The sequence below is a fragment of the Pseudopipra pipra genome, chromosome 9, assembly GCF_036250125.1.
Source record: "Pseudopipra pipra isolate bDixPip1 chromosome 9, bDixPip1.hap1, whole genome shotgun sequence".
Taxonomy (NCBI): Eukaryota; Metazoa; Chordata; class Aves; order Passeriformes; family Pipridae; genus Pseudopipra; species Pseudopipra pipra.
In genome coordinates this window covers 4,921,844-4,936,358 of record NC_087557.1, presented here as the reverse complement: position 1 = coordinate 4,936,358, position 14,515 = coordinate 4,921,844, and the positions used below count along the sequence as shown (strand labels likewise).

General features: G+C 52.6%; 1 protein-coding gene across 9 annotated transcripts in view; it reads right to left on the bottom strand.

Annotated features, from left to right (window-relative positions):
- Positions 1-14,515, bottom strand: part of CACNA1E (calcium voltage-gated channel subunit alpha1 E) — a 118,200-nt gene that overhangs the window by 55,361 nt on the left and 48,324 nt on the right. For all 9 annotated transcript variants that reach the window (XM_064664220.1, XM_064664214.1, XM_064664218.1 and 6 more), the window contains one exon: positions 3,574-3,677. In XM_064664220.1, the coding sequence (XP_064520290.1) occupies positions 3,574-3,677 (104 nt within the window). The remainder of the gene's footprint in view (positions 1-3,573; positions 3,678-14,515) is intronic.

The following is a 14,515-nucleotide window of genomic DNA, read 5'->3' as shown; positions in this document are numbered from 1 at the left end:
CGAGACCGGATAGGGGAATGGAGTCTACCAGCCCTCAACAGGAGGATGATGCTGCAATGAATGGAGGAGGGTGACTGCAGAAGCTGGGGAAAGGGAGGTGGAAAAGAGTGACAATGTAGCCTGTCTGGTATTGGGAACTCTGCATGAGTTCTCAGTGCTATTCCTCCAAGTATGACTTTTTTTAATCTTCACTCTTTCACCCTCTTGCTCCCAGGGACAAACTAGACATAAACCATCTTCTTCCCAGGAGTGGCAGAGCAGGCAGGGGGTCCACAGTGGCTGGGAGAGGACCAGTGGTGAGCTGTGGTCACTTCTGGGGTGGCATTACTGCTGCTGGAAGCAGGGATAGGAGACAGCACAGCTCTCATCATGTCTCTGCTGCTCTGGAGACACAGTCTGAACACATATATCCAAATTGTTTTACACAAGGAACAGCTGAGGAGAAAAAAACCAAACCAAAACTCAGCAATTTCACTAAAAAAAGGAGAGGAAATCTTTGCAAATCTCCAGCACGGGGCATGTGCAACTTCTCAGGCCACAAGACAGCATCAAGCAATACTTGATATGAGTCTCAGCATCTTCCCAAGCTCCCAAATCCACCAGCTGCCACATGGCAGAAAACAGGGCATTTCAATGGATGCTCCATCCTCGCTCGCTCCCACTGACTCTCTTCTGCCAGGATTATTTCAGTAGCTTGTGTAGCTTTAAAAGCTGAGCAGTCACATCTCCTTGGGCTTCGTACCTGCTCTCAAAGAGGAACAGGGCCAAGTTGTTTTTTTTCTTCTTTCCTGCTTTCAGTTAGAATTAATTGATCTGTAATTGCACCCATAGAGGGGGAAAGTTAATAGACACAGTAATAAATGCCAAAGCCACAGAAGAACTGGCTCTCCAAGCCCCTGCCTGGAGCAGCTCCATCTCCTCTTAATAGCGTTGCACGCAATTCCAGTGCATGTGTGCCTGTTAGTATTTAGGGAGAGAAATCGAGGAGTCTTGGTATGATGATTTCTTTTCCTCTCCCACATACTTTGTGCTTAGGGAGCAGATGGATCCAGGCTGTTTACATCACGGAGGTCATGCCTCAGCTTAACAGTTGGGGAACTGACTGTTGGGAGAGATGCTCATCACAACCAGAAGATTGCTAAATCTGGGCTCCAGCAAAGCTTCTGCTGGTGGCAAATTAAACATACAAATGTCCTCCTGCAGCCTCTTTGCATTCAGGACCTACCCCGAGTGTTTGACTGTTGCCCCAAAGAAAACCCCTGCCAAGATGAGGTGAGGGCAGAGGCAGCTCTGCAGCAGCTCCTGAGCGTGAACTTGGAGAAGAAGTCTGGAAGTCCCGAGCAGACCTTGTTATTCACTGAAGCAGATGGAGCAGTTTGCAAGCAACACAGGTCCAGACCTCTGGAAGCAGGTTACCAGGGCTCAGCGCTCACCAGCGTGCCCCATGTTAACTGAGTGACCATGATTTCAGCCAGCTGGGAACAGTCTGTCTCCCTCCAAAGCAGTGACGTAATGCCAGGGAAGGAATTCCTTTGAGTGGAGGTGTAGCTTATTCCCAAAGTGACCATCTCCTCTCAGCTCAGCCCAGCTGCAGGGGCACACCGGTGTATCCAGACCCTGCCTGTTCATCCAGCTCCAAGCTGAGCAATGGAAAGGTCACCCTTCCCCTCCTGCAGCAGAGCCAAGTGCTCTCTTCCAGCACAAGAGGATTGTGGTAAGTGTTAAAAACAATAAAAACTAAGCAAACAGAGCAAGGAACAAAGCTCTTCTTGCTGTGCTCAAGAACATTCATTGTTTGCCTGCAGAAGTACCTTCTCCTGCCGGCAGCAGCTTTGGATGCTTCACCCCCACTGAGGTACTGCATCCACGGAGCTGCAGAGGATGTGGCCGTGTCACACACGGTGGCCTTGCTATCGAGTGGCAGAGCCCAGCTCGCCACCTCCGCTCACCTCGCTCAGCCCTCCGGGAAGCTGAGCAGTCCTGCTTTTCCCTAGATATCTGGCACGCCACGAGAGCATCTCCATTGCCAATTAGGCCACCCACCCACTTGCATCCTTCCCCAATACAAACCCTATTAGCAATAAACAAACAGTCGAAATGCCAGCCAGTGCCTGGGAAGAGCCCTAGACAACTGCATCCAATTCAGCGGGTATGGAAACAGCTGCCTTGTGCAGGCCCAGTGCAGGAAAGCACCAAGATGGACCAGGGCATGGCCAGGCATCCCATGAGCCCTCCTCTGGTCCTCTGGTCAGTGTCTGGCTTGCAGGCCAGAGCAGTGTTGCCTTGCTGTGCCCCCAAGCTGCTCACCAGAACCAAAAGCCCCCAAGTCCACACAACACACTACACTGACACAATTCAACATTCTAACAAGGGGGTTTCCCAGCTACCTAGCCCTGAGCTTCCTAACTTTCCTTCTTTAGGCTTTTGCAGGAAAGCTCCTGCTTGACACTTACACCCATTTGGACTTTGCTCAAATGCCCAAGCTGGATGTGACATAAGAAATACAAAAGCCACCCAACACTGCTTGGATATCTTAATCCCCCATAAGAATTCCCTCCCTGCAAGGCAATGTGAAGCCTTTCCTGTAGCCTGTCCCCAAAGCCCCTGGACTCAGACCCCGGAATGAGATTTAGGGAAATTCAACCCACCAACAGACTCTGAAGAAGCCCAAACTGTTGCTCCAGAAATTCCTGAAACCACCACCATCACACCTGAACTCACAAGACAGGGACAGAAATGACCAGGGCCATTCTCTACCTTGATCCCTTCATCTAAGGGCTTTCCACCTGGCCAAAACAGTGTTACAAAAGCTTTTGCTTTTTGGCATGGTGAGAAATTAGCTAAAAAGTTACCTGCTTCAGTAAGGGCAGAGGAGCCCACGTCCCCTTCCCATTGCAGGAGAGGACATGCTCTCCCCATGCACCAACCCCTGCCAGCGGTTGAGGATGTGCTGATGCAACCACAGTTCATTGTCATGGAGACAAGACTTTTTCTCTCTAAACCCAGTTTAATGGCTTGGATTAAAACCGCCTTTCCCCTGGGAAGTGCAGAACAGGAACAGCTGCATTGTCCCTACGTCTCTGGCTTGTCCACATGCACCCCAGGCACTCCTACTCTCATCAGTGTGCATCCCCCACCAGCACTGGGCACATCTCCCTGGGCACAGCCTGCACAGCAGGGAGGTGCCCTGCATCACTCCCCAGACCCACCCCAACCCATGCCCACCATATTCCATCAGCCAGCAAATCCACACCCCACTACAAACCCATCCTGGACTCAAATGCATTTCCATAACACTTCCCCCATGTCTCTCCCCTCTGGCAGGTCCCAAGCAGCCAGATCCCCACTGACCATCGATTACAGGTGACCACGAGCTCTTCAGCCACGCAAAACAGCAAGAAAGCATCACCAAGGCTGCCCCTTTCCCAGCCCCCAGGAAGAGAGAGTCAAGCATAGCCAGGGAACAATCCCTTGCTGGGGTCCTGGGGGACACAGCAGTACCAGGGGCCATCCTGGGGGCTCTGAAACATGCAATGGGCACAGCCCAGAGGGGAAGGACCACGTCTCACTTACCCTGACAGCACTCCCAGGACAAGGTTGAGGACAAAGAAGGATCCAATGATGATGAGGGGGATGAAGTACAGCCAGTTCCAGGTGGCTCCTAAGGCATCATTGGTCTGGAGGGGAAAGAAAAAACATGTGTGATGTTACCTTCAATAGCAGCAACACGTGGTGGCGATTCTCCTTCCAGGCTGACCACACTGGGCTCCTCAGGATAATGTGGCCATGCCTGTCAAGACTTGGTGGGCACCCTACAGAGGAACTCCCCACCAGCAGAGCCCTGATGCCCCTCGGCATCCTGCCCCAGCCATACTCCCCCCAGTCTCCAGCCCCCATAGGCCAGGACCACTTTCTTCCACCTCATCTGCCCACCCCTGCAAGGACACGGGCTTTTAAAGCAATGGTATAGTCAGAAGTGCAGGGTCCTGCAGCCCAAAATCAGGGTGTTGAGGGCAAGAGGGCCACCCTGAGCACGTTTTCCCCAGCAGCTTGACCCAGTGCTCCCCTGCACATCCCACCAAGACGGGGTGAAGCAGCCCCGGAGCAGCAGTGCCTGCTGAGCACAGATTTATAACACCGTAAGACCAGAGAAGCTGGTGTCTAAAGAAGGGGCAGCCAATGTTTGTCCTTTAATGCACAGTTGGATACCTTCAAATGGGCATTTTGCTGCTGGCATCATTACTAATCCTTCGCAGACACCCTCCCACCCTGGGTACCTTACCCCGAATCCGAGGAGCTGAGATCAGAGGGGAGCTCTAACTGCAGGGTACAGCCCGACGGCTGTAACGGCTCCTGACGAGCCCTGCTCAGTACCTCCAGACATTAATTCACCGAGGGTTTTAATAAAGCAGTGCCCCTCTGTCCCTGTTTCCCAGGCCCCATTTGTCCTCCGGTGTCAGGCACGGTGCACATGACGCCGGGCTGGAGGGTGATGCGGCAGAACGTGACTGTCTGGGGGAGGTGGTATCAATCTTGTTGCGATGAAAGACTCTTTCTCTTTTCTCTCTCTTCCCCCCTCCTCTCCCTGTGCTAATTAAGCCCTCATCTTCATCTGAGTCATTGGCACCACGTCTCCCGGTCAGCCAGTGCAGGAGCTGAGGCGAGGCTCTGCAAGAGAAGTGTGTCTCCAAGGGGGAAAGAAAGCCACCGCGCTGGAGTCTTCCTCCAGTGACTGAGGCACCAGTGGGAACTTCAGCTGGGTGTCCCCAGCACCCTGACACTGATTCCAATGAAGGACTGGTAACACCAGCATGCCCCAATGCACTGGGACGAGGATGCTGTAGGCAGAGACCTCAGTGACAAGGCTGGGGAAAGCATCTGGAAGGACTCACTGCCCTCCTCCTTTGGCACCGGGGAAACCACACACATCTTCCCAAGATCTTGCACTTTCAAGAGCCCTAGTCCACCTCCAGCCCCTTTCTTCAGAGCAATGGGAGAAGCGAGTGCAGGGATGAAGGAATGATGCACAGGAATCCCATGCATTCAGTGTTCATCACAGCCCTCCAGAGACACTCAGGCCACTCTGCTCTGCTCTAACAGCACCACTGGCCATGGCATTAGTCTTCAAGGCACCATGTAGCCCTCAGCTCAAGCTTGGCTGGGCTTCAGCTCCCTGCCAAGATGCTTCTGTGTACCTGCCACCCATGCTAGGATTGCTCGCATTTGAAACAGGCTCCCACCTAAAAATCACAGGCTTTCCCAGAGGTCCTTGTTATGGAGAATGGAAAACAGATGAGCTCCTTTCCTATAGGAGAATGAGACAAGGAAAAGTTGAGGTAGGGGCTTGGCAGGATCCCAACAGGACAGGCTGTCTTCAATCCTGACCTCTATGTTCATTTGGGCACCCAGATCCCACGGAGGTGGAGGCAAAGGGGATTAGAGAGATTTTTTAAGGAGGTTTTGGAGGTTACATGCCCAGCACCACTAGCAGCCAGCAGCTCCAGGAGGGACACTTCTGAGGCAAAGGAGGGGATGGTCATGGACCCACACACTCAAGGACACACCACTGACACAGCGAGCTCAGGGAGGGTCCCAGCCACCCAGGCTGATGCCAGCAGCCCCAGGAACAGCACTGCCCCCAGCAGCCTCCTGGCTGGTGCCAGCTTTGCTGGGATCCCCCCCCCCCCAAAATAAAATTTCCCAGGGGACATCCCAACGCTCCCTACAAACCCAGGAGCTGGTGATGCCCAGTCAGGATGCAACGGCTCCAGACTGTCACCTGGTACATGCTCAACCACTCTGACTGCCAAAAGCTAAGTATCCCCACTGGAAGGCTCCTCAGGCGGATGCTCCAATGGCTGCTGTAATTCTCAGCCTAAATTTATTTGTGGTCATTTTATATACCACTCTATTCTTTTGCCAGCATTGGCCTTGGGCTGAAATAGCTCTTTTCCTTCCCATTTCCCATCCTGATCTATTTATAGACAGCAATCATGGCCATCTCCAGCCTCTGCTTTGCTAGCCAAAGCAAGGTTCTTCCAGTTCTCTCTTGCACGACTGGCTCTCCTGCCCTATTTACCAAGTAGCCCCTTCCCTCCTCCTGTCCAGGCTCAGTCCATCTTCCCTGGACGCAGGAGATCTGAGTGAGTGATTCGATGGGTCCCACTCCATCCCTTCATGATGCTACAGAGATTTTGCCATCCCGCCTTCAATCCTCTCTCCTCCTCCACGGCACTGCTGCCCTGTGGTCACCTCATGGTCACCCTGATGTCACCCACACTCATCCTCTCCTCCTCCACACTGCTGCTTCCCAATCAGCAAGACCTAAGCTCCAAGGAGATATCTTTGCTGCTCCTCAACAAGCACATGGCTTTCCATTTCTCACTGCATCCCACATCTCTTCCTCCAGCCCTCAAATGCCTCCAGCCCAGAGTAGCAGTCTCCATCCCTCCACCTCCAGGAAGCCAGTCGATGCTGGAAGCAGGAAAGCCCATGACTCATCCCCAAGGACTCCACTGGTTGTTGACATCCTCTATATCCCCTCAACACCACTCAGGATCATCCCAGTACTACTTGCTTTCCTGCTCCTCATCCCCTTCCCCTCTTCTCTGCTTCATTAACACTCTCCCATAGCAAAAGCTTTACTACAAAGAGCAGCTCTACGACATTTCCAGGCCTCCGATGCCAGGTTAGCCCGGAGTGACCTACCTTTGGCAAACCCATGATTCATTTTCCTCTCCTGCCTTCCAAATCTGTTCCGAAATGGCATGCGATCGAGGTCAGGCTTACAGTCCTATTCCTGCCTGCCTTACTTTTCTTCCCCTCCTCCCCCCACTTTTAAATATAGGCATCGCATTCGCTATTCTCCAGTCAGATGGTGCCTCCCCCAACTCGATGGAGTTGTTAAAAATACTTGTTACCAGACCTGCCATTTCATGTGCCAGCTCCCTCCAAGCATGGGGGGGAGGCCATCCTGAGGGCCTGGTTGATGGGTGCCATGGTCTCAGTGTTTGGTTTCCACGTTGGCCGCGCTCACAGACGTGTCCTCGTTCCCGCTATCCAGCCTTTTGTTGCTTTGTGTTGACCAAAAGTTGGGGTGAAATATCCATCCATGCCCAAATGTCCCCAGACATCATTTCACTGTGCCTTGCTTCCATCTGCAGAGGTGGGGAACCGCTCACTGCTCCCTTGAGCATCCTCCATGAGGTCTGTGTCAACATGACCTTTGGTGGCTCTCACAGCATTTCCCAACTAATTTTAGCACCAAGAAGTAGTTGTCTTGACTGAGCAGCCCCTTTTCCCATTCTTTTGGGGCATCATTTGCTCTTAATATCCCTCTGTAGGCAGTGGTTCATCACCTTGGTCCACTGTGCCTTCCCACAGTTTTTTTTCCCCCTTTGCTGAAGGTACCAGGAGGTTGTCATGTGCAGAATTTAGGGTAGACACAGGGAGTTTAATCCCCAAATTACACCAATGCTGTAACTCCTTTAATGAAGAAACTCCTGGTTCCTGCCCCAGCTCTCAGTGCAGCAGGCCAAGTCCCAACACTCATTCAAGCTCTTGGGGAAATGTAGGAGCTGCCTGATCTTTGCTGCTTCTTCCCTTCCCTTTAAGACAACCACCTTCTCATTATGCACCCCATCAGCCTAAACCAGCACCTCTCAAACTCTCCTGTGGCCACCAGACCAAAAAAAAATTTTTCTGCTGCTTCCAGGCACACCTCAGACACCAACACAACCAGCATGAGCTTGTCACAGCTTCTTCCCCAAGGGACCACACACCCAAGGGTGTTTCCCATACCAAGGCTTTGGTGGAGACTCCCAGCCTGAGCTAAACCACCACACTCACATCTCGGCACAACCAATTCTGCTGCCAGTAAAACCCTCTGAGCCTATAAATGACACTACCAGGGTGTAGGAGCAGGATCCTCACGAGGAAACAGAGCCAGCAGAGTGGACCCCAACCCAGAGCAGGAACCCCCACCAACCTCTGCTTCTCAACCCCCCAAGCACCAGCTTATTCTTTAGGCAGCTCTTGTGTTGTTGTGGGGTTTTTGGTGGTTTTTTTTGTTTTTTTTCCAAAGGGCAGGAAAAGGCCCAGGGAGCTGCAAAAGCAGGTCTCACTCAGGGGGCCAGAAATCTAAAGAAATCTAAATATATACTCAAGTCGAATGCAAAGCACAAGCGCGCAGCCCACACGTACCCTCCCTCGGGCTGCGGCGCATGGGAAACTTTAGGATTTCTTTGCTACAGGGGAAGGGGAGGGGAAAAAAAAAACACCTCAATAAACCCCTCAGTCTCTCCTAGCTAAAAATAAACAGAGAGCATGTACTGTCTGTGCAGGGTGCCTTAGTGGCCACTCACTGCTCACCAGCGCAAGGAGGGGAACTGGGGACTGAGGGTCCGGGCACCCAGCTCATCTGGGGAGCAGCAGGACACGGGGAGCCACTGGGTTTCATTCACACAGAGATTATAGAATCCTAGAACATTCTGGGTTGGAAGGAACATTAAAGATCACTTAGTTCCAAGCCCTCTGCCATGGGCAGGGACACCTTCCACTATCCCAGAGTGCCCAGAGCCCCATCCAACCTGGCCTTGAGCACTTCCAGGGACGGGGCAGCCACAGCTTCTCTGGGCAACCTGTGCCAGTGTCTCACCACCCTCACAGGGAAGAATTTATAATGTAAATCTAATCTCTTTCAGTTTAAAGCCATTCCCCTTTGCCCTATCAAGATCCATCCTCATTTGATTCTCCAGTGTCTCGTAACAGGGCTGGGCTCCCACTTGAGGCTTTCCTTAAGGGGCAGGGGAGTCTTCTGCCTTTTCCCAGCAGATGTGTCCTGGAGACCTCCACATCCAGCGTGACCAACACCAGCAGCACACCCCGATGCAATGCCCTGTACACAGTCAGGTCCCCTCTCAAAATCCATCTGCATGAGGAAAAAGCTTCTGTGTTTCTGTTTGAATCTGGACTGAAACAGCACATAATTAGACTGGGGTAATGCACATTCATTACTGTATGGACTGGCTGTGGTGTGCTCGGAGGATATGGCACCTACAGGGAGGTTGGAGGGAAGCTGTGGGATCTCCAGCAGCATAGGTGGCAGCACCCTGTTCTTGTGGCTGTTCTCTGTCAGGAATTTCCTGCCCCACAGAGAGCTCCCATAGGAAACCACAGTTCTGACTGCATTGCCAGGCAGGGATAGGGTGACCAAACTGTCCCAACCACCGTGGCTGGGCAGGATGGGTCTGTCAGATCACACTGGTTGCAATCCTAGTGAGGGGGTTTGATGGGGAAAGCCAGGATCTCAAGGGGCTTTTTGCCTTGGGCACTGTGCCTGCCTTCACCAGCCTTTCTCAGGTGCTTGCAGAGTGAGACAGCGGGTGCAAAACCAACACAGCTTCCATGGTTTGTACACCAAACCCTTGGCTCAGCAACTCCTGATGGTCTTTGTCTGGTGGTGACACCCAGCACGCCCCTGCCATGGCTGATGGCATCCCCTCAGCATCACCTCTGCAGCCCCCAACATGCTCCTCCCTGCAAATGACAGCTGCATCCAGCTGAGAAAGACACACAGGTCAGCAGCAACAGCCTCAAAATCTCCATAACCCAGCAAAAAGGGGAGAAAAATAACTAAAAAAATACCTTATAGCAGATTCCTTGGCCTAACCAGTTCCCTCCAGACCTTGACACCCACTGCTGCTCTCCCCAGTACTGCTGCTCTCCCCAGTACAGTAACAGATCTCTTTCTTCCCTTTAATAGTGGTAATTTAATCTCCTGCATGCAGGGCCATGCTTCACTCCCCCGCCAGCCCTGCCTGGGATCCATCAGCGACCCCGGCACTGGACAAGATCTGAATGGAAATGTTTTGCTTTTCCAAATCAGGTTAATGAGGAAATTGGTACATTTCCTCTGCAAGGCCAGGACTGACCCATGGCAGGACATATCCTGCGCTTGTAACAGCCCCGGGATGCTCTTGGATGCCCAGGGCAAGCAAGAGTCCTGGCAGAAGGGGACACAAAGATCAGCACAGCCCACGTCATGTGGGCGTGCTTTTGTTTGTGCATGTGCGGGGAAGGAGTGGGGAAACAGGAAAAAAAACCCACAACATATTTCATTTTTCCCTTTTCTAAATGGAATGCAAAAAATGCATTGCTCAAAGCATTACTGAAAATCAAGCATTCAAAATATTTGAGACAGGTATGAAGACCAGTTTTGGTTCTGTTCTTGCCAGCCCACCAAGAAATTGCACCCAGATGCCCCAGCATTGATCTCCAAACCTTGTCTCCATGTGTGCCTCCTCCTCTGCCTCTCTCCACAGTCATCCCTCACTGTGATCCCTCACCTACCCCCACTTTTGCTCCCAAATCCCCCCCTTCCGCTTGTCCAGACCCCTCCTGCACCTTCCCCAGCACCCTCCTAAGTGCCCCACAGGCAGGATAAATTTTTCCTGATGGAGCATTTGCAAAGCTTCACAGCCTTCATTTGGCCCCTCTCTTAGCTAAGGCAGTGCCAGTGTTTCCAGTGCAGATCCACATGCCAGTGCCACTGCCCCTTCAGCTGGACTCAGACCCTGGATACTGCAGCAGGGCACAGCTTCCATGGGATCAGCTTTGGGGCTGTTTTCCCATAGGTTATTTCCAGCCTGGATCCCTGCTTTGTTTTGGGCACATTTTAAGCCCAGAGAAGCAGCTCAGGCCTCATGATATGCTGTCCCAAAATATGATTTTCATGGTTGTATGACATTCTTAGACGCAGGAACATCCCCAACTCCAGCTGCAAGGCTTTGGGGCAACAGACCCATGCACAACCTCACTCATGGACCCCCATAACCCAGTCCTGATGCACAGCAGCACATTGACCAACAACCACGAAAACAGCTTTCCAACACCTCACCAACACAATTTCCAGCACCAAACCTGCTAATGGACTTACAAGTCCTGGGCTTAAAAAAGACGAACAATGGGGGACCAGACAGCACTGAAACCCCTTCCACCTCCTATCCTTGAGCCTGGAGCTGCTGGGGAGTGCCAGAGCATCCATGCTGGAGCACTGGTGCTTCCACCAGCCCCTCAGCTCCTCCAGTGCTGCCAGGAGTGAGACTTTCCCGCGCGGGCAGGGAGCAGGGTGTGGGCAGGGAGCTTTTGATAGAACATGCCTGAAAGCTGGGATCCAGCAGACACAGTTTGTTTCTTGCTGTGTCATTTCAGCACATACACACACAGAGAGGGAAAAAGGGGGATTAAAAAAAAAAAAAAAAAAAGGCAGGAACATTTGGCAAGCTGGCGAGGGTCTGGCTTTGCTGAGTGCAGAGAAAGAGTCGTTTTTTCCAAAGGGGGGAGAGGGGAGAGCAGGCTGGCTGCTGCACATGTGCCTGGCAGGGACGGGCTCCAGCACGGGCACCAACTGGAGCCATTTGGGGAGAAACAGCTCACTTTGTTAAGTTAGGAAGCGTTTGAACCTTCGAGGTGGAATTTGACATCTCCCCTCTTAACTCCTCTTTAATTTCACCATATTTAAAACACTCAGCGTTTAACATTTTGGAGGAAGGAGGAGGAAGGGGCTCTGTCCTGCGGTGCCACGAGTGTGGGGGACTTTTTGGCAGCCCCTGCTCCCCCCAGCACAGAGCCCATCCCGCTGTTCCCGCACGGCCGGGAGCCGCCAGGAATAGCTGCAGAGGCATTACGGGCTGTGCTCGCTGCCGAGCTGCTCAGAGCTCTGGGTGCTGATTAAATTTTCATACCTCCCCGACAGGATATTTTGTGTGCGCTGTGTTTTAATTTAAAACACATAAGAAGGGACTCCTGTTCCCTTTCCAACCGTTCCGGCTTGAGAGCCTGGCGTCCTCCCAGGGCACAGAGGGCTAAAAAGCCAAGTGGTTTCCCTCTTTTGCCATCCCTCCCACCTCCCCCGCTCTCCAGCCTCTCTTCCTCCTCCTCCTCCTTTCCCCGGAGATCATCTCTAGCCAGCACTGCTCCTTGCTGGGAGAACTGTTATCCATCACACTCCCAGAATCCACGGTACCCAAAGAGGCAGCAGGGCAGGCTCAGCCCCCAGCTCTGGGATCACTGCCCTACTGAGCTCCTCCCGTGCTCTGCCCATCACCATGGTGTGAGGACAGGAGCTGTTTAGGGGATCTTTGCATCACAAGCCCTTGCTGCAGAAACCCTGCAACCCTTGGCACATGGTTGGCGCTGCTGTAGCTCCTGCCCTGGGACCAGGTATCCCAGGAAACAGATATCAATGTCCAGAGGAACTGCAGCAGCTCCTGGAAATGCTGGGGTTCAGGTTTCCCAGCTCGTGTCAGGTGTGAGCAAACTCCAAAAAGAGGAAAATCCTCTCTGGCGAGGTCACTGATTTTGCTGCCTCCTTGCTGCTCCATGGAAAGGCAGGCAATGTCCTCACTCCGAAAGGCAAAAGGAGGAACCTACCCAGATCTGCATGATTCTCAGTTCCCACTCACACTGTTCACACAAAGGTGCTTCAGGGAGAGCAACTGAGTGCTGAGCAACCCAAGGGACAACTGCGACACCCTAGGAATTTGTGCCAACATGCAAATTTTGTACACACACACACATGGAAAAATAACTGTTTTGCAACAGATTCCTCCTCTGGCCTCCTCCAGGGTCGACAAGGGCAAAGTCAAGCCCCGCTCCCCTTTCTGATCCATGTGCTCCAGCATGGCCAGTGAGATAACACACCTCTCTTTCCCAGTACCCCAAATCAGGGCTGCCTGAACAGTCTCTGTTTCAAAAAGGATGGATGTGTCACCACATTTGAAAACCAGGCTCCAGCAGATCTCAGAAGATCTTCAGTACTTAAAGGGGGCTTGTAAGGAAAATGAGGACAAATATTTTAGGAGGGCGTGTTGTGATAGGACAAGGGGTAGCAGTTTTAAATAGAAGGAGAGTCAATTTAAATTAGATATAAGGAAGGATTTTTATACAGTGAGAGTGATGAGGCCCTGGCACAGGTTGCCCAGAGAAGCTGTGGCTGCACCTGGATCCCTGGAAGTGTCCAAGGCCAGGTTGGACGGGACTTGGAGCAGCCTGGTCTAGTGGAAGGTGTCCCTGCCCATGGTAGGGGGTGGGAACCAGATGATCTTTAAAAGGACCCTTCTAACCCAAACCTCTCTGTGATTCTGTGATCTCAGGTTTGGTCCTTCACAAACAAAACCAGCCTGGTGCCCACCAGCACAAAACCTCAACTTCTGCACACAGCGAGATTCATCAAAACCCTTCTGCACCCCACTTACAGAGGAGATGCCAAACACTGGGATGTCCTCCCCTCACACCCTCCTGGCCCCAGCACCTCCAGCATGCTATGAGCACATGGTGGTTGAGTCACACTTGCTGCAAACCCCCGTCCTTGCAGCAGCTCCCGTTTTACAGCCGCTCTTGCAGCGTCTCAGCTGCCGTCTCTGCACACACAGCTCACACTTCACACCTAACCAGCGCCTCTGCAGCCGCCTGGCTCTCTGCAGCAGCTGTTCAGCTCTGCATGGGGATAGGAGACCTACAGCTCTGCCCACCACCACTGCATTTTGGTAGGTGTTTTGGAAGCTGCCAAGGACTTGGTGTTCTTTCCCCCAGAAAACACTCTCTTCCTGCTGCAAAAGCTCCTGACACTCAGCCCTGGCATCTCCTAAGGCTCCCTGTACAGTTTTGCCCTCGTGCTTCCCTGTGGTCCCAATCCCTGGTGCCACAAGAGGAGGAGGAGTGCAAGCTGGCAGCCAGATCCATGCAGGAAAACGTGCAACAGGAATCATAGAATTACAGAACTGTTTAGTTTGCAGAGGTCCTTTAAGATCATTCAGTCCAGCCATTAACCCAGCATGCTGTGTTCACCATTAAACCACGTCCTCAAATCCCTTTCAAATCCCTTCAGAGATGGTGACTCCACCACTTCCCTGGGCAGTCTGCTCCAATGCTTGACAACATTTTTGGAGAAGGAATTTTTCCTTATACACAATCTAGACCTCCCCCTGGTGCAACTTGAAACCATTTCTTCTCATCCTGTCACCTGTTACCCGGCAGAAGAGCCGTACCCCCAGCTGGCTACACCCCCCTATCGGGGAGTTGTAGAGAGTGAAAAGGTCCCCCTGAGCCTCCTTTTCTCCAGACTGAGCTGCCCCTGCAAAGTCCCATCAGCTGCTCCTTATCTGACTTGTGCTCCAGACCTGCTCTAGGAGGGGCAGGCAGCCCTGGGTTCCCTGGCTGCATGTCTCCGTGTTGGCATTGCTCCCACAGCTATAAACACCAGCTTTCTCCTCACACTTGTGTTGCCAGTTGTCCAAACACTAAATCCCAGCCAGGGGCTGTGGTGCCCAGAACTGGTGTAACTGGAGAGCACAGAGCAGTGCTCTGGGCAAAGGAGCACACGAGCCTGGCAGGGCTGTCCCCTCTCCCTGCAGAGCCCACCTACCCACAGCCCCAGCACATCCTTGCCACAAGTGTTTTTCTTCCCATCTCAGTTCCTGGCAGCGTGGGGGGGAAAGGAAAGTGGCAGATCCCA